Source organism: Mustela nivalis (assembly GCF_964662115.1).
Source record: "Mustela nivalis genome assembly, chromosome: 6".
NCBI classification, from domain to species: domain Eukaryota; kingdom Metazoa; phylum Chordata; class Mammalia; order Carnivora; family Mustelidae; genus Mustela; species Mustela nivalis.
The window spans coordinates 41,725,035-41,750,812 of record NC_139025.1 but is presented as its reverse complement, the minus strand read 5'-3'; the positions used below and the strand labels follow the sequence as shown (position 1 = coordinate 41,750,812).

At 39.0% G+C, this 25,778-nt stretch overlaps 2 protein-coding genes across 4 annotated transcripts in view; one reads left to right on the top strand and one right to left on the bottom strand.

Moving 5' to 3' along the window:
• Nucleotides 1–25,778, bottom strand: part of TIMM9 (translocase of inner mitochondrial membrane 9) — a 906,959-nt gene that overhangs the window by 706,897 nt on the left and 174,284 nt on the right. The window lies entirely within an intron of this gene.
• ACTR10 (actin related protein 10) overlaps nucleotides 8,543–25,778 on the top strand; it is a 34,956-nt gene continuing 17,720 nt past the window's right edge. The window contains exons 1-7 of the mRNA XM_082735092.1: nucleotides 8,543–8,841; nucleotides 11,383–11,455; nucleotides 14,701–14,783; nucleotides 15,612–15,720; nucleotides 18,494–18,601; nucleotides 21,237–21,304; nucleotides 21,573–21,652. Coding sequence (XP_082591218.1) covers nucleotides 8,765–8,841; nucleotides 11,383–11,455; nucleotides 14,701–14,783; nucleotides 15,612–15,720; nucleotides 18,494–18,601; nucleotides 21,237–21,304; nucleotides 21,573–21,652 — 598 coding nt within the window. The 5' untranslated portion in view covers nucleotides 8,543–8,764. The remainder of the gene's footprint in view (nucleotides 8,842–11,382; nucleotides 11,456–14,700; nucleotides 14,784–15,611; nucleotides 15,721–18,493; nucleotides 18,602–21,236; nucleotides 21,305–21,572; nucleotides 21,653–25,778) is intronic.

The following is a 25,778-nucleotide window of genomic DNA, read 5'->3' as shown; positions in this document are numbered from 1 at the left end:
TACCACAAAATAATGACAATGACAATGATGACCACCACAATAAACCTCCCAGCAAATAAGGAGAATGGTGCTATTTATGGGGACAACCCAATGAGAAAAATGACGTAAAACTATCAAACACCAAATGAAAATAAAAGTGTGATCCTGGGGCGCCTGGGTGGCTCAGTGGGTTAAGCCGCTGCCTTCGGCTCAGGTCATGATCTCAGGGTCCTGGGATCGAGTCCCGCATCGGGCTCTCTGCTCAGCGGGGAGCCTGCTTCCCTCTCCCTCTCTCTGCCTGCCTCTCCAACTACTTGTGATTTCTCTCTGTCAAATAAATAAATAAAATCTTAAAAAAAAAAAAGTGTGATCCTGATGTAAATATTGTCCATAAGCACTGATGCCCATGGACAATCAGCAACCGTCTCAGAACACTCTTGGAGAACTCTATGTACAGCCTAAATGGCATCCTTGAAGGTAAGAACTATCATAAAATGAATAGATGTATCAAGAGATGATTTAATCTTGTTTTGTACTATTTTGTTGTATTATTTTGTTAAAAAAAAAAAACTTTCATGGTTTAATATGCAAAAGTAATAAAGCAGGCTTAAAAAGAAACTCAAATAACCATTACACAGGCCCCCAAACCATCAATCCTCAGCCTATTCTGCCTCATCCATAAGTTAAATCTGCCCCTCCTCATATTATTCTGTAGCAAATCTCAGGCATCGTATAATTTTATCCATAAATATTTCATCACACAACTCTACGAGAGAATTCTTTTGTTAATAACATAACCACCATACCACGATCGCATCTTGAGTACTTTTTACCATCATTGGTGCATATAAAATTTCCAGTCATTGTTCCTGTTATTTGAATGTATAACTTCAAGCAATAAGCCCAGATGGCAAAACAAGCTCTGTCAGATAAGGACCTGAGGAAGAGGGGCTCTGTGCGTGTCCTCGTGGAACACACATGGTAGTGTTTCTTCTCATTGCCAAGGGATCCTGTCAGGCTGGGGCTTGAGAAACTGAAGGGAATGCAAAAATAAGCCCACAAAACGTATGCCATATGGACGTTACAGGATTACTGTCCCCCTTTGGTTATGAAATGACTAACTATTTTCAGCTAAAACGTGTGGGATCTTTTTCAAAAAAGGGAATATCTTTCACTCACCAAGCATATTGATTAGAGACATCATCTAGACTGTCTGGGAATAGTTTCTCTGTAGCTGAACAAATCACACCCTTCAATGCACTGTGTAATTTTAGAGGCATCTTGTCACATTTATTTAAATGTTGTGGCTCTGGATTTTTTCCCCTTTAGGCGTGCCTGATGTCCACATTTATAATTTAGCTGTCATCTTTCTCAAAAGGCAGTAGGGGCAATAGAAAAAGCAATTCCAGGTTTTGTCACATACAACTGGTGTGAACATACACAACTTACTTAACCTCTCTGAGCAAGAATTATTTTTCATTTGTTGACTAATGAGGATTTGGAAGGCTCAAATGAGATAATGGATTTAGCACTGTGCCTGCATGTAGTGGATAATCAAAAAATCCTAGCTATTGTTAATAAAAGAGGAATTTTCTAGAGCAATAGAGTATAATTTATCAAAAGTCCCCCCCAATAGCTTTTTTTCATCAGCATTATTATTTCTTACTGATGCCTCAACAAAACCATAATGCTATTATGCATGGATCAGTTACCTAAGGAGTAAGCTTCCTTCCATCACTGCCTCGAATGTAAACAAGTACTTAGAGTAATAAAACTGTAACAAATAAAAACTCTTAAGTCATTCTATTGTAAACTTATTTTTTTAAACCAGATCTATAGCCAACCATTTCTATGTATTCTATCTTCTCAGAATAAAATATCAAACTTTTCTGTTTGAAACTAACAAAAAAATACTGAAAACAAACAAACAAACAAAAGAGCATCATTCTTTCATTTTAGCAACAATACAAAAAAGTCCCAAATCATTAGGCTTTATTCCAACCCTGACCTTGACTTGAGGTAAGAATACAAGGAAAGAAAGCTTCCATTTTTTTTCTTCCATGTATAGTCTCAGCATGAAATAATTTATAGTAGAATACTAATGAAATAGGATGCTGGTTCAGCAGACAAATATATTTACGCCCAATGTGTGGTTTATTAAAATCTTTATTAAATATTTTAGTCCATTTTCTCTGCCTTTACAAGTTTAAAAAGTCTGTGAGTAATGGATTCTCTGATTGATAACTCAACATCTTGCCGTATCTTACAGTTAGCAATAAATTTTCATTATGTAGCTCTACCAAAATGAAGAGTGTGATAAATCAGCCCAGCTATGTCCTGACCTTAACACAGTTCCTGATACTATTCTCTAGTGAATTACTTCTCTTTCCCAAAAGGGGACACACCACCATAATTCCAGCTCATTGTGAGCTCTGGTTCGTTTTCTGAAGTTTTATTACAATGTGCCATGAGCATTCATGAAATGTGGCATGAGCGGCTCGCCTTAAAAGCACTATTGTGGTCAATCACACAGAGGGATAGCTACATACAACTCTAAAGCAATGTCACATGTGCCTTGCCCACTGGCTACAGGGTGAGCTGGGGGCAATTTAACTGGCCATCTTTCCATATAATTGTCATTCATTCAGAAAACTACCAAAGTTGGGACCCCTGGGTGGCTGAGTCAGCTGAGTGTCCGGGTCTTGATTTTGGCTCCAGTCATGATCTCAGGGTCCTGAAATGGTGCCCTGTGTTGGGTTCCGAACTCAGCAAGGACTCTGCTCCTGATTCTCTCTCTCCCTCTGACCCTACCCCCACTTTCTCTTCCTCTCTAAAAAAACAAACAAACCACCCTCCTCCAAAATACAAGAGCCTACTCCATACTCAGTTCTAACTGGATGCTGGTCTACAAAATCCCTGATCTCAGGGTAAAGGCACAGAAAATAAGAGATTACCACAAAAAAAAAAAAAAAAAAAAAAAGAAAAGAAAAGAAAAAAGAGATTACAGTAATATGTGTTCCTTATTAATTATTTATCAAGAACCTTCTATATGCCAGATGCTCTGTTAGGCACTAGGGATACAACAGCAACCTAAACAGACAGAAATATTTTCCTGTGCTATAATGTTCACAGAATGCCATAGAGGCCCAGATAAAGAAGATCTAAATAGACTGAGAGACCAGGAGGTAATACATCAGCAAAGTTTGGAAAGACAAAGAACAAAGATGCTAGATAAGGAAGGCATTCTAGGCGCAACATTGGAAGTGTGAAGCCGCAGGATACCTTTGGGGGAATTACTGGTAGGTTGATCGATACTGCTTTATCTAAAAACTGTAGAATGGCGTTGAAAGATGTAAAGCAAAGAGAGTGTTATGACTGTATTTGCATTTTTTAAAAGATTTTATTTATTTATTTGAGAGAGAGAGAGTGCATGAGCGGGGTGGGGGTGGGGCAGGGGCAGAGGAAGAGGGAGAAGCAGGCTCCCTGCTGAGCTCAATTCTAGGACCCTGGGATCATGACCTGAGCTGAAGGCAGATGCTTAACCCACTGACCCATCCAGGCACCCCCCTCCCAACCCCACCACCATATTTGCATTTTAGAATGCTCACTCCACTTGCAGTACAGACAATGGACTGTGGAGAGGACCGGAGACTAACTAAGCAGGTATTGTTATAATCCTGATCACAAAGTAAGTATGGAATAGATAAGGTTTATACTTTATTATAGAACTTTGCAACTGATTAGGATAGGAAAAGACTGAATGAGAGGGGGCTAGGAGACTTCCACATTTCTAGCTTCAAAGGAAACTACTTGAGTCATTGGTTCTAATGAAAACTTCATCGACCAAATATTGAAGAGCTTTTACGGTACATTCAAAGACCTAAGATTAGGAAACCTTCCCAGCCACTCTGGACCCAGCACTTGTCTCTGAGGAAAAGAAGGTTAGTAATTCCTGAGCTAAGTAATTGTTAACTTTCAAGAGGACTTTGAAGACTAAAAGTGAACAGTTTATCAATACGGGTTCAAGAGCTAGCTATTATCTTCATTTTGGTGACATAACCTGCAGAAGGAATTGAAAAATAAAGCTGCCTTATGACAGCTGCAATTCTACTAAGTCTTGTACATTAGAAAAAACTACTTGGAGTCACTAATATAATTGAAACTATACAGCTCTTCTGACTATGTTTTCAAATAGAGTGTCTGAAAGAAACAGCTCTAAGTTGTGACCAATGCCTTATTGCACTTTTATTGTTATTAAATACAAAATTTCGTCTTCTCCCAAATGGGGAACATTTTAAAACAAATTTGTTGTGTATATATTATTACTTGCTAATTCATGGTCATCATTTCTCTCATGGGCTCACAATAGCTTGCAATTGTGTGTCACCACCAATGCCCTCCATTTCACCGTGGTCTATCCCAGTTTAAAAGAAGTGAACACAGGGGCATCTGGGTGGCTCAGCTGGATGAGTATCCGACTCATGATTTTGGCTCAGGTCATGATCTCAGGGTTCTGGGATCTAGCCCCACATTATCACATCATCAGAGTCCCTGCTTAGCAGGAAGTCTTTTTTTTTTTTTTTTTTTTTTAAGATTTTATTTATTTATTTGTGAGAGAGAGAGAGAGTGAGAGCGAGCACAGGCAGACAGAGTGGAAGGCAGAGTCAGAGGGAGAAGCAGGCTCCCTGCGGAGTAAGGAGCCCGATATGGGACTCGATCCCAGGACGCTGGGATCATGACCTGAGCCGAAGGCAGCTGCTTAACCAACTGAGCCACCCAGGCGTCCCAGCAGGAAGTCTTCTTGAGGATTCACTCTACATCTCCCCACCGCGCCCAGAGAGGGGGGGAAGTGGTGAACACAAATTGATCAAACTGAACACAAATATAATATCGTCTTTGCCTAACATATTTTGAATGGTAACTACTAATTATAGAATGAAGTTCAAACTCCACAGCACATCAATAAGGGGCTTAATGATTTGGACCCACCACTTCTTGCCAGTTGACAGCTACCCCTCTACACTTACCAAATTTCTTATAAACTCTTGCCACATGCAATTGTCTCAACCTGGAACACCCCTTTTGTAGCTCAACTGGAAAACTGCCACTAGGCTTCTAGAGAGTTCATGTATTGTGTCCCACCTTCCCCAGAAAAATTTCAAGCTGTTCCTTGGTCTCTGCCTTTAAAACACCATGTTCATCCAAGCATTAGCTTTTACCAGCAGTTTTAAAATTTTGTCTGTGAATGTGACTATGAGCTCCTGAAGCTAGAATTTTGTTTTATGTTTGTATTTCCATTTTCTAACAGAGCATCAGCTTGAATTCAAGAGCGTATGAATGGATACCTCTCTGAAGTGGTTCCAACTGTTCCGCAGGCAACTGATTAGTTCCCTTCCTCCATTCTCCATTATTACTTTCTATATATTTCCAGACTAGTATTTATTACTTTATATGTCCATCTTCCCAGTATAGTCTTTCCTAGTCCTGTAGTTTTTCTCTCTAGCATATAATATGCCCTCAATAAACAAGGAAATGAAAAACTCGAAAGCATTCTTCTCAGACTTGGGGTGGCACTCTATTTAATACGTTTAATGCTAAATTCTTGATTCAAAAAGACCTGGACTTTGTTTTTTTAATGATATGAAAAGACTGGAAAGATCGATCAAAACCAGCCAAATCAAATTCAACATAAAGAGGTATACCGCTCCCAATTTCACATTAGGTTTTTATTTCCATTGGAGGGAGAACTGAATCAACAGCATGACGTGACTGGAAATAAAACACAGAAACCCACTGTTAAACAAATTAATAAAGCACGGCAAGCCAGCTCAGCCCTGTCATACTATGAACTCTTCAGACATATCTTGGATGTTGTATAATTTATGGGGCACATTAATGAAATAGGAAAATTCCGGAAGTGGATAAATGGGCTCCTAAGTGGCCTGAAAACTACAAAAATGAGGAATAGTTGGAAAAATAGAAATGCCAGGCTTGGGAAAAAGAAGCAGGTAAAGCAGGGTAGACAATGGAGTGTTAGGTCAAGGGATGCAGATCCCACCCAGTTCAACTGAGTTTTGATTCTTAGTACTTGTACATCTTCCTCACTTTACAAATGAGGAAACTTGAGGTTGAGAGGTTAATGGATTTCCTGAGGTCAGTCAGCTAACAGAGCTTGGACTTGACTCTGTCCACGATACCAAGCTGCTGGAAGAGTCTGACTTTCTTTCTTTATTTTTAAAGACTTATTTATTTATTTTTTATTTTAGAGGTGGGGCAGAGGGAGAGGGAGACTTAAGCACACTCCATGCTGAGCATTGAGCCCAAGGCAGGGTTTGATCTCATGGCACTGAGATAAGGACCTGAGGTGAAACCAAGAGTCAAAACTTAACTGATGGTACCACCCAGGCACCCAGAGTTGGGCTTCTCTAAAATGATTGTCCTTAGAGTATTTTGCTCTTTTTTAAACCCCAGTTGTACTACCAAATGCATTTTCAGTACCTTGTAGATCCCAACTCGTCATGAGCCCTCTTCATCAAAGGAAACATTTGGGAAGAAAACTCTCAGCACAGTTGGAGAGGATAGTCTTGTATTAGGTTGGATTTCAGATTTGAAAACCTTCTGGGTTACTTCATGTACTAAGATTTCAGAATCCTATGATAAATCATAATTATTTGAATTAATGCATAACTACTTTGTAATCATGCAGTGTAGTTTTGGCTCTGGCATCAGACTGACTTTGAATTTCTGCTCTGCCACTTGCCGGCTGAGAAGACTTGGGCATGTTATTTAACTTCTCCTGTCCTAAGCATCCTCATTTGTTAAATGGAGATAATAATACATAACACATAAAGTTATTGTGAGGGCAAAGAGCTAGAAAATAGAATTCAACAAACATGAGTCTAGCTGTGTGTATGGGAGTGGAGGAGATTGTCAAAGGAAAGGGTATACGGTAGGAAGAAGTGTAAGGACAGAACCACGAAGAACACTAACATTTAGCTGGTGTGCTGGGCTAAATAGCATCCCCCCAAAATTCTTGTCAACTGGAAACGTTATTTGGAATTTGGGTCTTTGCAAATATTACCAAGTTAAATTCGGTTAGGATTAAGGTCCTAATCCTATGACTGGTATTCCTGTAAGAGAGAAATTTGAATACAGAGAGATGCACAGAATGAAAATGATATGAAAACATGGGAAAGAGACTGTTAACATCCAGATACAGAAATGTGGGGAAGAGGCCAGTTGACCTCAGAAACAGAGATTGCTGTGATACATCTATGAACCAAGGAACACCAAGGGCTGTGGGCAACCACCAGAAGCTAGTAAGAGGCAAGGAAGGATCCTCTCCAAGAGCTTCCAAAGACAGCATGACCTTCCCAACATCTTAATCTAGGACTTCCAGAGTCCAGAACTGTGAGAATAAATTTCTCCTCTTAAGCCACCCAGTTTATAGTACTCTGTTACTGCATCCCTAGGCAACTAAGACAGTTGGTGAACAGTCATGGAAAACATAGGATGGGTGATAACACTTCCTAGTTTCAAAATTGTTTCATAATATAATCTCAATTGATCCTCACAAATACCTTGTGAAGAAGCAGTGAAGTTGACAGAAAAGAAGATGGTTAAGCAGAAGTACTAGAAACTTGACAGAAGGTGGCAGAAGAAACAGAATTGGAACCTGAGGGAAGGGTCCGATTCATTCTAGCCCTGTTAAGCAAAACGCTTCATCCTTTTTCACTCTTTTTGAAGCTCCGTTCCTTATCACAATTCCAACTTCATCCTCTTATTTCAGGCAATTTGCTTTCAGGAAGATCACTGATCAGTAAATTCTAGTGATTACATTGTCTAACCTCTTGCATTGTACAGCCTTAACTCTTACTATGATAAGACTTTATCCACCTAAGTAATGAACACATAGTGCGGATGAACAGATCACTCCTCTTCCTATAGTTTTCCAGACAAGGCAGCAACTAACCCCACTAACTCCCATTTCCATGGGCAACTTCAGCAGAAGAAAAGTAAAGCAGCGAAATGATAAACTTGTAAACAGTCCATGTTACATAATTCCGATTGTGTGCCCATACTGGCACAGAAAGATTTACTTTTCTCGGATTACACAGGTCCTCGGTTTTAGAGTCAACAGAAACCCCTGGTTCCACGTTCCCTCCTTAAAACACCCTCTCTGTTCCTCCATAGATAGAAAAGATTCGTAGTAGACACCTTCAGTGCTTTCTTTTGGATTAAAATTAAAACTTTCAGCGAAATGGACGCCAAAAATAAGTTACTTAATCTCTCCGAGCTTCAGTTTGTACAGGTAAGAAACTGATACTTATTATCAGTATTTCCTGTGAAGCATAAACGATAGGCAAAACACCTGGCACAAAAAATTTCGCTCCAAAACTACACACAGCAGTCTTCACAGCTCTCTGCGAAGCCTCCGCCCCCGGCGCTTTGTGGGGGCGTGGCCAGGGGAAGGACCCGGTTAGCTCCGCCCCACTCGGGGCGTCCGGCGCGCCTGATCGCTTCCGCCCTTTATTTCTCCGCACCCTAATCAACGGCCGCCTGTGTCTCTTCTTCATTAGTACCGGAGACGGGAACTCCTGCGAGGATTTTCCTCCCACGTGGAGAGAGGCAGAGCCTGGGACAGCCCGGGCCCGGCACGCCCGGGCCACTCGAGGTCCCCGCCTTCGCCACGCCCGAGAGCTGACCTCCCGTCCCCGCCCCTCCAAGAGCAGAAACTTGTGGGGGCCGCGTCCGAGCGCCCCTTTTTACTGTGGTCTTCACTACCATGCCGCTGTATGAAGGCCTCGGGAGCGGCGGGGAGAAAACGGCAGTCGTGATAGACCTGGGAGAGGCTTTTACCAAGTGAGTGGCGACGGCGATGACTGCGGTCGTCCTGAGGGGGTCGGGGGTGGTGGTCGAGGCCCGGCCCGGGTTCTCTTCCCAGGCTCGCGGGGCAGGTTGTCACATCTCCACAGTTTTTCCTCCAGCGCCTCCGCAAATTACGGCTTTTATTTATTTTCAACGTGGGCTATGCGAATCCCGGGGATACGGCTCTGATTCGTGGAGAGGCCCAAGAGGCTTCGGGAGAATGGTTTTCATCGTCGCCCCAGATCGAACGGACCCTTTGCTGTCATCCATGCAGGGGATGACAGCGATGGCTTAGACCCCTATCCTGGGCTTTGTTTGCTTAGGAAGGTAGCAGCCGAACTGTAACCTAAACATTTATTAAATGGGACGTCTGTTGGTACGAGAAATTCAGATGTAAGGCCATTGCTCCCCAAGAGTAGGAAGTCCATTTAGACGGAACACATGAACAAAGAGGTGCAGCCCTGTAGGTAAGACTCGAGATCCTTTGGTGCCCCCGGCCCCGAATTAGATTAGGAAATTTGACATGTTTTAAAAGGCAACTTGTAAACACTAGAGTAGCGTTTTTCAATCTTTTCGATGGCATAGATCCCTTTGACGACCGAAAGAAAGCCACAGATAACACAAACCTTAAAATAATTTGCACACAGTTTCAGAGGTTGGCGGACGATCACAGTGGTCCTTGAACTTCAGGTTGTGAACCCTTGTACTGGGCTTATGAGCAAAGTAACTTGCGGAATTGCCTCTTACATAGATATTTGAAATAGAAACATCTGAAAAAATTATAGGTATCTGAATATTACCTAGTATGTAGTAAGGTATTTGATAATTATTTGTTGAATAAGTTGTCAAAACTGCCATATTTAAGTATTGGGCCTCAGGTGTTCCAGAATTGGATTGATCAAAGTCTCATTAGTCCTTAACATTCTCTGACTGTTCTGTGTAAGATCCTCCCTTATTTATGTTTTCTTATTTTAGATGCTTATTTTAATAGCATAATAAATACTTTGAGACTGACACCTAGAGATAAATACTCTAGTTATGAAGAAATGAGAAGCAGAAAGTTACCATACAGGAAAATGATTATTGACAAATCAAGAGGAGGGTGAGAATATGAACTTAGGAAGTAAAAGAAAGAAATTGGTGGCAACCATTGGGTTGCGTCTGGGAAATTTGAGGAGCATTGGTGCAAGTAAACACTGAGACGTGACTAGAGCTATTTGGACATAGGAGAGCAGTACTGGAAACTAGGCAGGACAAGAAGAGATCATGTGAAGGCTAAACTTACATGGTGATCATTTTTAGCAGCATTTTTAGGAGTATTGTTTTACTAATATGAAACATGTGCAAATACCTAAATACTCAGGTGAATTATTTCTTTAAAGATAAAATATGCAGTTTTTTTTTAAAGATTTTATTTATTTATGTGACAGAGAGAAATCACAAGTAGATGGAGAGGCAGGCAGAGAGAGAGGAAGGGAAGCAGGCTCCCTGCTGAGCAGAGAGCCCGATGTGGGACTCGATCCCAAGACCCTGAGATCATGACCTGAGCCGAAGGCAGCGGCTTAACCCACTGAGCCACCCAGGTGCCCCAAAATATGCAGTTTTTAAAATAACAATGAAGGGGCACCTGGGTGGCTCAGTGGGTTAAAGCCTCTGCCTTCAGCTCAGGTCATGATCTCAGGTCCTGGGATCGAGTCCTACATCGGGTTCCCTACTGAGCGGGGAGCCTGCTTCCTCCTCTCTCTCTGCCTTCCTCTCTGCCTACTTGTGATCTCTGTCTGTCAAATAAATAAATAAAATCTTTAAAAAAATTAAAATAACAATAAAGACTATAATAATATGGGCAGAAGCTTATTGTATGAAGTTCATGATGTATAGACAGTGCGATTATGTCAGATATGCAGAGTGTAAAAAACTAGACCAAAATGAAACCCATAAACATGGAAATTAATATTAGAGTGATGGAGTTATGAGTTACTTATGAATTATATAAATGAAGTCATATAATGTAGTCAAATAATCCAGGGTTGTAGAGATGTGTTGCCCAAAATTCAGGTATAATTTAAAACTGGGGGACTCCTGGGTGGCTCAGTTGGGAAAGTGTTTGCCTTTGGTTCAGGTCAGGATTGAGTCTTGCATCGGGTGCCTTGCTTAACAGGTAGCCAGCCTACTTCTCCCTCTGCTTGCTGTTCCCCCTACTTTTGTGCACATGCTCTCTCTCTTTCTCTGACAAATTAATAAGTAAAATCTTAAAAAAAAAAACAAAAAACTGAAAAAAAGTACGTGCTGATCTGGTTTAATATGCTGGTTTATTTCAGTATCACTAATTTGAAACAATTCTTTTAGCTGTGATACACAGTTATGAATAAAGATGGCTTTAATTTTTTTCTGTTTCTTTGTCCCTTTGAATACGTCAGAGATGTTGGTTTTGTGACCACGGCTTTGAAACAAATGCAGAAAAACTTGTATCTATGAAAAATACATAGAAAGAATGTTATAATAACTTGAATGTTTCAATTTTCTATTTATTTATAGGTGTGGTTTTGCTGGAGAAACTGGTCCAAGATGCATAATTCCTAGTGTGATTAAAAAAGCTGGCCTACCTAAGGTAATTAAAGATTAAATAACAATTTAGCAAATAAAATGCTATACTATAAAATATTTTTTAATGTGACTTCAAGTAAGATTGATTAAAGCAGCTAATGTGACAGATCAGGAATTATAGAATAGTAGAAAGAATAATTTTGCATGCCATAAAATTCACGTGTTAGGGACGCCTGGGTGGCTCAGTTGGTTGGACGACTGCCTTCGGCTCAGGTCATGATCCTGGAGTCCCGGGATCGAGTCCCGCATCGGGCTCCCAGCTCCGTGGGGAGTTTGCTTCTCCCTCTGACCTTCTCCTCGCTCATGCTCTCTCTCACTGTCTCTCTCTCAAATAAATAAATAAATAAATCTTTTTTTAAAAAATCACGTGTTAAAATAAAATACAGGGACGCCTGGGTGGCTCAGTTGGTTAAGCAGCTGCCTTCAGCTCAGGTCGTGATCCCAGCGTCCTGGGATTGAGTCCCACATCGGGCTCCTTGCTCAGCAGGGAGCCTGCTTCTCCCTCTGCCTCTGCCTGCCACTCTGTCTGCCTGTGCTCGCTCTCTCCCCCTCTCTCTCTCTGATAAATAAATAAAATCTTAAAAAAATAAAAAATAAAATAAAATACAGATGCTTCTGCCATAACTTAATATTTGTAGTCCTAAAAAACCTCCCTTCAGTCGCAAATAGAAGTAGGCTTATGGTGGGGCAAACCATATAAAACCCGTGTAATTTTGTAATTATAGCACTAACAAAAGCAGTAACTGATCCTTCAGGAAAAAACTGGAATAGCTTTGGTTTGCAACTGAGAGTGGCTGGAGGCTCTCTTCGTGATAATAAAAATAAAATGGAGTAATAGATTGAAAATGTTGGTCTGTGCGTGCTGAGCCAGTGCAGGTGGAGGTGAGTTCTGAGCCAGTGGGGCTGTTGTTAGGTGGAACCAAGAGGAAATGCAGCCCAATAAATAGTCATGAAAGGGTCTGCTTTAGGAAGGGAGCCCCTGCTACAGAAGACCATTCAAGCGTTTGAAGATTTTATTTAATTATTTGAGAGAGAGAGTGAGAGAGCACCAGCAGGGAGAGAAGCAGAGGGAAGGGAAGGAGAAGCAGCCTCCCCACTGAGCATGGAGCCCTGTCTGGGGGACCCTGGGATCATGACTTGAGCCAAAGGCAGACACTTAGTGGACTGAGCCACTGAGGTACCTGCCCCTCATTTAAGTTTTTGAAAAATAGATCTGAAAGGATGCCTACCTGTGTGGCCACTGAGTTGATGACTTTATTTTTCTTGATGAAAGGTATAACTCTGCTATCATTTCAGCTCCTCTTGTCTCACATGAACTAATACAGATTTCACATTATGTAGATATTATTCCCTTATTTGCAATGGAAATGTGATACTTGATTTTATAAAAGTGCATATTGTAGCAGAATAGATTAGTATACATCAGTTCATACTTGGTATTGGGATGCATCTTTAAGAGCAAATGAAATATGTTGATTGACAAATCTTTTTAATTATGCCTGATAAGGGAATCATTTTATTGATTTCAAAATTTTCCAGGAGCACCTGGCTGGCACAGTTGGAAGAGCATGCAACTCTTGATCTCAGGGTCATGAGTTTAAGGCCCACATTGGGTTTAGAGATAATTTAAATAAAATTAAAAAAAAAATTAAAATAGGGTGGGACACCTGGGTAGCTCTGTCAGTTGAGTGGCTGACTCTTGATCTCAGCTCAGGTCTTGATTTTAGAGTCATGAGTTCAAGCCCCATGTTGGATTCCATGCTGGGCAGGGGGCCCACTTGAAGGAAGGAAGGAACGAACAAATGAATAAATGAAATACAAAGATACAATTTTTTTCCTGCAAATCCTTAGATAAGCTAGAAATACAGTAGATAGTTGTGGTGTGGTATTCAAAAATGTGATGGAACTTCCTGTCTATTCACTTTTCATGTTCTTTAATCAAGGTTAATGTGATACTTGATAAATTTCTAGATAGATTCCTAACTGGACTTAGAACTTTAACATTCTCATTACCACCTTTCTTTTTTTTTTTTTTAAAGATTTTATTTATTTATTTGACAGAGAGAGATTACAAGTAGGCAGAGAGAGAGAGAGGAGGAAGCAGGCTCCCCGCTGAGCAGAGAGCCCGATGCGGGACTCGATCCCAGGACCCTGAGATCATGACCTGAGCCAAAGGCAGCGGCTTAACCCACTGAGCCACCCAGGCGCCCCCACCTTTCTTTTATTTCTTTTTTTTTTTTTTTTAAGATTTTATTTATTTGACACAGAGAAATCGCAAGTAGGCAGAGAGGCAGGCAGAGAGACAGAGAGGAGGAAGCAAGCTCCCCGCGGAGCAGAGAGCCCGACACGGGGCTCAATCCCAGGACCCTGGGATCATGACCTGAGCCGAAGGCAGAGGCTTTAACCCACTGAGCCACCCAGGCGCCCCGTCATTACCACTTTTCTTAGTGCTTTCAGCTTTTATACTCATCTTGAAGAGAAAAATGTATGTGAAGATTAATCTCTACAATCCGCCATATGTGGTTTGGAACCTTCTTTAAAATCATGAAATTGGCTTAGCTAATGATCTTTCCATTAGAAGAGTAACAAAGAGAGGTCTGCCAATGATGCATTAGAGTACTTACAGCGTTCTGAGCATCATATGTAAAGTTATTGTTCTGTATTGGTGTTGACTTAGCATTCATGATTGGGTAGTGTTTGTTTATATTGATTTTACCACATGTTTATGAGCATGTACTTGGTGCCTGGTAATGTCAGCTGAAGGAAGATATATCATAAGCAACCAGAAACACTTCTTGCACCTTAAGAGTATGTAGTCTAATGGGAAGGTAGACATTTTACAAGTAATTAAGTAAAGTAATCTTATAAGAGGGTAAGTGTCATTGCTTTGGGAGTGACTTACAGGGACTAGACCAAGTCTAGAGTGTTTGAGGAAGCTTTTGATACTTTTTAATCTGTGATTTTGATCAGTCCTGCCAAAATGGTAAGTCCAGATGGAAGAAGAATGTAAATGAGCATAGTTCTCTACTTGTTGACCCATACTTTTATGCCTGCAAACCAAAAAGTTCTGTCATCTTAGCCAATTCTTAAAGGTTCCTAATTTAAGTGATTAATTTATATTTAATGTTTGCATTTATTCTCAATAAAAATTATTTTATTTATTACCAGAAAATGCAGTAATATAGTAGATAATCATATTTTATTTCATTATACATTAATAAATAATTTTAATTTTTTAATTTTTTATAGCCTATCAAAGTTGTTCAATATAATATCAATACAGAGGAACTGTATTCCTACCTAAAAGAATTCATCCACATACTATATTTCAGGTAAGATGCAGTTGTGTTTGTTTTTTTTTTTTCTCCCAGCTTTTGTGATTACGTTTTCCTAATGCCGGTCATAGTAATCTTTGGTTGTGTTATATCAGATACAAAAAAAAGTGGACTTCTGCTGCATTTTTCACTTGCTTATTTTCAACCTTTTCCAAAATGTATTTGAAGACTAGATAATTGGCAAGCATGGGGAAATACTGAAAACAAGTTAAATGTTCATTAATAATGGCAGTAGATAATTAAATTATTATATATCCATATAGTGAAACATTTTACAGCCATTAAAAAAGTTCTATATCATGTAGTAATGCAAAAGGTGTCTTATTGTATTGATAATTGAAAAAAGCAAGTTTCAGAACATCTATGGAATAAACACTTCTGTTAAAATACATTCATACACATGGACAGTAATGACATTATGCAAACTGCTATAAGTGATAGTTTCTGGGTAGTAGAAGTGTAAGGTATTTGTACTTTCCAAGTTATAAACTTCTGTTACATTTGGAGTTTTTTTAGAATATATTACTTTCGTAGCCTAAAGAAAAAATCTTTTTAATGGCTCAAGTGTTCATCATACTAGGCTATAGCTTTTGTTTCCTGAGATAAATGAAGTAATAGATGTAAAGATCCTGACACAGTACGTGGCACGTAATAAGAGTTCAGGAATGTTACTTTACCCAGGTAATAAAATGAAGATGTCTTTTTGTCATAGAACATCTTGAGCTAATATAATATAGTTTCTCTATTCTTAACAAAATTGCATTATGTGCCAAAATAAATATCAACTTTTATTTACTTTCATAAATAAAAACTGTCACTTTCCAGGCATCTGTTGGTGAATCCTAGAGACCGCCGAGTTGTGGTTATCGAGTCGGTACTATGTCCTTCCCACTTCAGAGAGACACTCACTCGGGTTCTTTTCAAATATTTTGAGGTACCCGTTTTTTATGTTGTTTTTTATAAGTACTAAAGTTTAAACTAAAAGGTCCTCATTTGGGCCCCTGGGTGCTCAGTAGGTTAAGTGTCTTCCTTTGGCTTAGGTCATGATCCCCAGGGTTCTGGGATCCAGTCCCACATTGGACTCCCTGCTCAGTGGAGAGTCTGCTTCTCTGTCTGTGTCTGTGTCCCTCCCCCCTGCTCATGCTCTCTCACTCTCTCTTCCTGCCCCTACTCTCTGTCAAATAAATAAATAAATATTTTTGAGAAAGGTTAATTTATTTTAATTTCCTTCATTATATATATTACACAGTGCATTTGAGAAACCAGTTGAGAATAAACTCAAGCCATTTTATTTTATTTTTTTTTTTTTACGATTTTTTTTTTATGATTTTGTATATTTATTTATTTGTCAGAGAGAGAGAGAGAAAGCACAAGCAGGCAGAGGCAGAGAGAGAAGCAGGCTCCCTGCTGAGCAAGGAACCCCACATGGGACTCGATCCCAGGATCCTGGGATCATGACCTGAGCTGAAGGCAGCGGCTTAACCGACTGAGCCACCCAGGCATCCCTTTTTATAAGATTTTATTTTTATTTATTTGACAGACAGAGATCACAAGTAGGCAGAGAGGAAAGCAGAGAGAGAGGAGGAAGCAGGTTCCCCGCTGAGCAGAGATCCCGATGTGGGGCTTGATCCCAGGACTCCGGACTCCGGGATCATGACCTGAGCCGAAGGCAGAGGCTTTAACCTTCTGAGCCACCCAGGCGCCCCTATTTTATTATTTTATAAAGATTTTCTTTATTTATTTGACAGATCTCAAGTAGTTGAGAGGAAGGCAGAAAGAAAGAGAGGAGGAAGCAGACTCCCCGCTGAGCAGAGAGCCCAATTCGGAGCTTGATCCCAGGACCCTGGGACCATGACCTTAGTTGAAGGCAGAAGCTTTAACCCATTGAGCCACCCAGGCGCCCCAAACTCAAGCCATTTTAAATAAACCATTTGTTTTCTGTTTTTTGTTTCATGTGTAATCAGCATTTCTTTTTTTTTTCTTTTTTTTTTTTTTAAAGATTTTATTTATTTATTTGACAGAGAAAGATCACAAGTAGGCAGAGAGGCAGACAGAGAGAGAGCCTGATGAGCAGAGAGCCCGAGATCATGGGACCCTGAGATCATGACCTGAGCCGAAGGCAGAGGCTTAACCCACTGAGCCACCCAGGCGCCCTGTAATCAGCATTTCATCCAATATGTAGATAACTGAAGATTTCTTACTGATATTTCTGTTATTTATTTATTTTAACATAGGTTTTTTTTAATGTTTGAGGACTTTTTAGAATTAAAAGGTATATTCTTTGCTATGGAATTTATGATGTGTTTTTTTTCCCCAGGACTTTCTAGTTTCCATTGTTTAGTTACACTGACTCTTCTAAATTCTTGAGTTCCTTGATTTTAGGCTTTATTTTTTTTAATTTATTTTACTTTATTTATTTTTAAAGATTTTATTTATTTATTTGAAAGAGAGAGGGCAGTGAGTGTGAGCATGGGGAGGGGCAGAGGGACAAACCAACTCTCACAGAGTGTAGGGCTTGATCCCATGACCCTGAGATCATAACCTGAGCTGAAAGTCAGACAGTTAACCGACTGAGCCACCCAGGTGCTCACTCCATGCTTTTTTCAATGTCTTTGCATAGAACTGTCCCCTTCCCTGCCCTCTGACACAACCTTTAGTTAAAGGAAATAGGGACATTTTATTTTGGCATTTCGTTATGAGGATTTTCATATTTTGATTGAATATTTATCTGATATTTGAGGTATCACCAGATGTGGCAAATTCTTGCTGAAAAATGTCACACAGAGTTAAGGCTTTTTATAGCTCTTCAATTTAATTTTAACTGCTATATTATGTTTTAAAAATAGAGTTCATAGTATAAATTTTGCAAATAAAGATAATCAAGAATCTTTTAATTTTCATTTTTTTAAAAAGATTTTATTTATTTATTTGGCAAACAGAGATCACCAGTATTCAGAGAGGCAGGCAGAGGGGGAGGGAGAAGCAGGCTCCCTGCTGAGCAGAGAGCATGGGGCTTGATCTCAGGACCCTGGGATCATGACCTGAGCTGAAGGCAGAGGCTTTAACCCACTGAGCCACCCAGGTGCCCCTTAATTTTCATTTTGATGGCAAAGACATGTCTTTATTTTTTTTTTTTTAGCATCTTTGAATTCATATTTCTGTACCTCTTCTTTTAATTTTTCCCTCCAAAAGAGAGAGAATGGGGCACCTGGGTGGTTCAGTAGGATAAGCCATCTGTCTCCAGCTCAGGTCATGATCCCAGGGTCCTGGGATTGAGCCCTACACCAGGGTCTCTACTTGGTCGGAGGGAAGCCTGCTTCTCCATCTCCCTCTCCCTGCTGCTCCTCCCTCTCCCTGCTGCTCCTCCTGCTTGTGCTCTCTCTCTCTCTCAAATAAATAAATAACATCTGAAACAAAAAAGAGAGAACAAAAATTAATAAAAATGTTTTCTAATTGTCATTTTGGAACAAAACAACTTAAGGGAATTTAAAGAGTGTTTTTATTGTATATTTCCTTGCATGATTGTGTAAATTTAGATAAATCAATAAACTAGTTCTTAGCACCATAAAATGGTTGAAAAGGTATCATAAATACAATGTTACTCTGAATTTTTTTCAAGTGTATTTGAAATATAAGGTAAACATCTTCAACTACTCAGACTTGTGGTTTTGTTGTTGTTATTGTTACTTGGCTTTATTGTTTTCTAGGTTCCATCTGTCCTGCTTGCTCCAAGTCATCTAATGGCTCTTCTGACGCTTGGGATAAACTCTGCCATGGTCCTGGATTGCGGATATAGGGAGAGCCTGGTGTTACCTGTATCTTTTTTTTTTTGTTAAGCAACTAATTTTTCAGTTTTTACTCTGCTTTAACATAATTAGGCTTATTATAAGCAGTTTTCATGGAATGTAACTATTTGTGATTACCATGTACAAATATGAATTTGCATGTGGAAAAAATTCACAGAATTGTGAGACTTAAATTTTATAGAAATTACCATTGTGTCTTTTTAAAAAAAAAAAGGTTTTTTTTTGTTTGTTTTTTAAGATTTTATTTATTTATTTGAGAGAGAGAGAGCATGAGAGAGGAGAAGGTCAGAGGGAGAAACGGACTCCCCATGGAGCATCGAGCCGATGCTGGACTCGATCCTGGAACTCTGGGATCATGGCCTGAGCTGAAGGCAATTGCTCAACCAACTGAGCCACCCAGGTGCCCAAGAAATTAGCATTATGTCTTGATCCTAGTACATACTCCAGGCGTCACACCTCATGAATATCATGTTCAGTTTTTAAGAGGAACATTAGTTAATTAGGATGTGTCATGGTATTTCTAAGAAAAGATCAGAGTAATTGGAAAAACTGAAATGAGAAAATTAAGAAAAATTAAAACATGAAACCTGCCTTCAAATGGCTGAAGGGCTTGCTGTGGAAAAGTGAGTACATTTTTTTCTTCTTTCTATTTGCAGAAGCTAACATGGAGCCCATAGGGCATAGGGTTTATGATGTTGGTTTTGGAATCAAATACACATGTAAGTGTAAATCTTGGCTATGCTTCTTACTAATTGTATAATATTAGTCACGTAATCTCTTTGGGCCTCAGTTCTCTTATCTGTGGAATGGGAATTAAAATAATTCCACCTTGGGCACCTGGGTGGCTCAGTGGGTTAAGCCTCTGCCTTCTGCTCAGGTCATGATCTCAGGGTCCTGGGATAGAGCCCCACATCGGGCTCTCAGGGAGCCTGCTTCCCCCTCTCTCTCTGCCTGCCTCTCTGCCTACTTATGATCTCTCTCTCTCTGTCAAATAAATAAAATCTTAAAAAAAGAAAAAAAATTCCACCTCATGGAGAGGCCTTTTGTGACTTGAGTGAGACAATGTATGTAAAGTATTTAGCATATGACCTGGCATGTGATAACTTGCTCAATGGTGCTCTAGTTTTTATAACATTCACCACTGGAAGAACTTTCTACTAATTCAAGCTGTCCCAAGATGGAATTAGAGACTATACAGTGGTGCATTCCTTGTCGTTAGAAGCATAATGTTAACAGTGACATTGCTCCATTGAAAAGGACATTGTGGGGTGCCTGGGTGGCTCAGTGGGTTAAAGCCTCTGCCTTCAGCTCAGGTCATGATCCCAGGGTCCTGGGACCGAGTCCCACATCGGGCTCTCTGCTCAGTGGGGTGCCTGCTTCCTCCTCTTTCTCTCTCTGCCTGCCTCTCTGTCTACTTGTGATCTCTCTCTGTCAAATAAAAAAAAATTTAAAAACTTTAAAAGAAAAGGACATTGAAGTGCATAAATATACTCTTGGGCAGTTTTGAGATCTACATATGTATTTATTAGAAGAAGTACTTGGGGGAGTGAAGTCAAAAATTAGTAGCTCCTAAAGAACTAATATAGGTAAATAGTTTTTCAAAGATAGAGTATTTTGCGTTTGAATTTCCTCACAGCCATCAACTGAGCATCCGACTCTTGGTTTCAGCTCAGGCTGTCATCTCAGGGTTGTGAGATCCAGCTCCACCTTGGGCTCTGAGTTCAGAGGACGCCTAAAACTCTCTCTCCCTCTGTTCCTCCACACTTCAAATAAATAAACAAATCTTTAAAAAAATATATCTTGTAACGATCCTGCAACATAGGTGTTATTTTCCTTGTTATATAATGAGAAGATCTAAAGTTGGGGTAAATGGTGACCCAGGGTCATATAAGCATATAGCCAAGATGTATAACCCATGTTTTTTTCCCAAAGCCAATGTTCTTACCAATATACTCTTTTATAAATATTGTACTTATAGACATCAGCAAGAACAATATGGAAAATAAGGTAGCAAATCCACAGTATAATATTGTCCACTAGCCTCTCAGCTCTGTTTAATAGGAATACAAGAAGAGACATGTAATTTAAAATTTTCCTAAGAGCTATGTCCTTAAAAGTGCAAGTGAAAGATGAAGTTACTGTATTTTATTTAACCCAGTATATTCAAAATATTATCATTTCAACTATATAAAAATTATAGTAAGATATTTTATGGATTTTTATATGTGTGTCTTCTAAATTTGGTATCAAGCTTGTTCTTACAGCACATCTCAATTCAGACTGGCCACATTTCACATTTCAAGTGCTCAGTAGCCACATATGGCCAGTAGTTACTTTATGAGACACCCTTGTTCTAACTAATGAATTGTGGGTGTATATGTGTGTGTGTGTGTGTGTGTGTGTGTGAGAGTTTAACGTGTGTGTGTGTGTGAGTTTAACCTGTGTGTGTGTGTGTGTGTGTGTGTGTGTGTGAGTTTAACCTTCTTTGAAGAAGAATATGAAAAAAGACTGATTCTTCTGTTACTCTCTTAAAAATATGAAGAATTTGTTATCAAAGCTGACTTAATACTGCAGAAGGTGAGGAAAGTATCAAGGGAGCCATGTTTTATCTCCTCAAATAGTTATATCCTTGACTACCCTACAGATATATGAAGGAATCCCAGTACTAAATTGTTGGGGAGCACTCCCCCTAGGAGGAAAAGCTCTTCACAAGTAAGTATCTTGGAATTTAGCACATTGCTCTACCTGCACCACAAAAACATGTTAATTTTTTTTTTACAGTGATCAATAGAACGTAATCTGGACATTTAATGTTATTTAATCCATTCTCTATTAGCCTTGGATGTATTCATCTTTTAAGGATAAAACCACTTTTTAAAAAGCATTATAATGTATTATGTAGTAAAAGTATTAAATAAGAGAAGGATATCAAGGGCAATATTTTAATTCCAGTAATTTTTTTTTTTTTTTTAAATTTCAGGGAGTTGGAAACTCAACTACTGGAGCAATGTACTGTTGACACAGGTGCTGCTAAAGAACAGAGCCTTCCCTCTGTGATGGGTAAAACTATTTTAAACTGTTTAAGAGTGGTTTACATTCCCTTGTCATCCTTCAATGCATTTGTTTTTTACCCCGTTATATAGTTACTCTCTTTTTCCTCACGTCACTGATGTCATTGCTCCAATTATAATGTCATTATTGACCTCTGAATTCCCAAATCCAGTCGTTTAATTTTGGTCATCCTTTATAGAACTTTTGACATTGCAGATTATCATATACTTTTGACACAATCTCTTCTTGACTTTCAGGACTCTCTTCCTTTTGTGATGTTCTTGTTTTCTCTTCTGATAATCCCATAGGCATCTGTTTTTTATGTTTTCTTCCCCCTGGCTTTCTAAAAGTGTTCTCATCTATTATAACTTTCAGCTATATCAGTATGCAGTTGATTTTCAAATGTATCATTGGGCCTGACCCTTCTGATCTTGATATTCATATTTCCAACTGATTATTAGATGTAAACTAAGCATATTTAGGTATCTCACATTTAAGACCTTCAAAAAGTGAATGCATTATCTCTTTCTCCAAATACATTTCAACAAATTGTTCTCAGATAAAGATACCTTCCTTATCTCCCATTTTATTTTATTTTTTTAAGATTTTATTTATTTATTTGTCAGAAAGAGAGAGAGAGAAAGCACGCAAGCAGGCAGAGAGGCAGGCAGAGGCGGAGAGAGGCAGGTTCCCTGCTGAGCAAGGAGCCCTATGCCGGACTCGATCCCAGGACCCTGGAATCATGACCTGAGCCAAAGGCAGCGGCCCAACCCACTGAGCCACCCAGGCGTCCCGCTTATCTCCCATTTTAGAAAATGAGTTAAAAATCCTCAGTTCTCCCTCAAAAATCTCTTAAATTTCATCTCTTTTTCTCTGTTATCTATACTACTGAACATCTGAAAATAAAGACATAAACTAGACCCTTATTATTTCTTTCTTGGATTATTGTAGGAGACTCTGGACTGTCATTCTATTTCATACTGTTGCCAGAAATAACTTACACAATACAAGTCTGATTACACCACTCTTTAGCTTAAGGATTTTTGCTGGCTCAGCAGCTTAAAATCCAAATATTTGTTTGATATATATGTTTCTTCCCAATTTTTTTTTCTACCTCTTAGCCCTAAACTACTCATCTTAACCCTGTGTACCTCATTTTAGCTACAATAAATTTGATAATATCTTCTAGGCCTCCCACAACCCTGAGCCTTTATTTATTCTATTTCTTTACCTGGGATGTTGGGTTTTTGACCTCTATGTGACTCAGCTGGAATGTCATTTTATTACAAAGCCTTCCTCATTTCATCTGAGGAGAATACATTTCTCCCCTCTCTGTTAAGTCCTCCATAGTATTTATTTTAGCACATATGTCATATCCTCGTTTGTCTGTTAACTCACCTGTTTCCCTTCCTGGACTTTTGAGGATCCCTGTCTTACTTGATTTTCAATCAGTAGCACTTAGTATACTACCTAGGCACTGAATAAATGGTGGAAAGAGAATGGCAGGTTTTTAGGACATTTATCCTTGTGTGTATTGTTTTCATGTTTTTCTTTTGGTAGTTAAGATAATAACATTCTCTATTCTGTAGATTATAATTTTCCTTTTCCAGATAAACTTTGATACTCTTTTATTTTATTTATTTATTTATTAGATTTTATTTACTTATTTGACAGACAGATATCACAAGTAGGCAGAGAGAGGGTTGGGTAGCAGGCTCCTTGCTGAGCAGAGAGCCCAGTGACCCTCCATCCCAAGACCCTAGGATCGTGACCTGAGCCAAAGGCAGAGTCTTTAACCCACTGAGCCACCCAGGCACCCCTACCTTTGTTACACTTTTAGTATATCATGAAAACAGTTGATTTATAAAAAAAAAGTATCCAAAGATAATGGGTTTGTATAGCATCCCAAGATATTTTTAAGAAAGGTCTTCTTTAAAACTGATTATAACATTTCCTTTTAATCATGAAAACACCCTTTTTTTAACCAACCACTGTGGATTCTGACTGTAATCTTTCCCTCACATAATCCCCCAAATCTGAGTCTGTGATAGCCCTATAGTCCTACTAATTGTGGAATTAAACCATATCACTATTTGCTGAATGACATGCTTAGGAGGATCAGAAACTCAAATACATTTAAAACATCTTTTCTCAGGGCACCTGGATGGCTCAGTGGGTTAAGCCTCTGCCTTCGGCTCAGGTCATAATCTCGGGGTCCTGGAATCAAGGCCATTGGGCTCTCTGCTTCACAGGGAGCCTGCTTCCATCTCTCTCTGCTGCTCTGCCTGCTTGTATGCTCGCTCTCTCTCTCTCTGTCAAGTAAAAAATTTTAAAAAATAAAATAAAACAAAATATCTCTTCTCAAGGTCCTTAACAAGGCTTACGGGGGTCACCTGGGTAGCTCAGTTGATTAAACAGCTGCCTTTGGCTCAAGTTGTGATCCCAGGATCCTGGGATCGAGCCTCGCATTGGGCTTCCTGTTCGGCAGAGACCCTGCTTCTCTCTCTCTCCCTCTGCCTGCCACTCTGCTTACTTGTGCTGTCTCTCTGTCAAATAAATTAATCTTAAAAAAAAAAAAAAGATTACATACAAATTTTATGTCTACTTGGATATGCTTAAATGAACTTTGAGCTTTTTTTCATTTAATATTTGGAATCATTTCAAATCAATGTCCTTAGGTTAGCCTTTATAAGTTACTTAAAGGCTAACCTAAGGACATTGATTTGAAAAGTGTACAGTTTAAAAATAAATGATATAGGGACGCCTGGGTGGCTCAGTTGGTTAAGCAGCTGCCTTCGGCTCAGGTCATGATCCCAGCGTCCTGGGATCGAGTCCCACATCGGGCTCCTTGCTCAGCAAGGAGCCTGCTTCTCCCTCTGCCTCTGCCTGCCATTCTGTCTGCCTGTGCTCGCTCTCTCCCCCTCTCTCTCTCTAATAAATAAATAAAATCTTTTAAAAAATAAATAAATAAATAAATGATATATAAAAATATTAGCCTTCTAAATGAATTGAAATTTAGATATGATTTTTCAGAGCCAGAGATAATACCTCCTTTCTATTCCTTATTTGAGAAGTTTAAATAATTACTATTCACTAAGATTAAGGAACCTCTTCCCAAAGCAGCATCTACCCCCAGCTAAAATATTTATTTTCAAGCCTACTTTACATGTTGCCTAAAGAAAAGTTTTTCATATTATCAAATTTCTTTGTTACATGTTGGAATTCATCTGAATATTCCTAAAGAATATATAGCAGTTACAAAATGTTACAGTTTTTAGCACTTATTCTTAAATTATAGGTTTCGTATAATCTAGTTACATTTCTGTCTTTGTAGCCAAATTAAGATTTTTTTTGAAATCTCTATCCTTTTGTGAGGTTAAGAAGGACTATTTCCTTATACCACACACAAAAATAGACTCAAAATGGATTAAGAAGTCTTCAAACTTTTTGATCACACCCTGGCCCCATCAGTAAGAACTTTGAATCATGTACCTTCTCTGCTGAGCAGAGAGCCTGCTTCCCCCACTCTCTCTCTGCCTGCCTCTCTGCTTACTTGTGATCACTCTCTTTCTGTCAAATAAATAAAATCTTTTTTTAAAAAAAGCAATGTGATTAAAAATTATTTATTATTTTTTAAAGGTTAAGACTTAACATTTTGAAGGTGTGGCTTTTAAGTTTAATATATATTAATACTTTGTCTCAGTGGCTGGCATAACTTAAAGATACAGCTAACAAGATATGTAGGTTCAGATGGAAAAGGTGCATGAGTACGCTTATGAAATCATGATTCCATTTTCAGCTATCAATTTCTGTCTAACTTGATGTAAATAACCTGTAATTATAAATCAGAATATCTTTATATATTTAACAATGAGTTAAAAAGAGTTTAGAAGGTCTTAAATTTAGTTTAGAAAATGTTTCTTAGTCTGACTTGGGTAACTAGATTTTTAACAACAGAATTACATAACAATGATAATATATCCAAATGTCCACCTTTGAAAGGTTCCCAGTATTGTATAGATTTCCTTGAATAGGTACATTCTCCTTTTTTAATTTTTATTTTTCTCTGGATTTTTATTTAAATTCTAGTTAATTAACTTACAGTATAGTACTGGTTTCAGGAGTAGAATTTAGT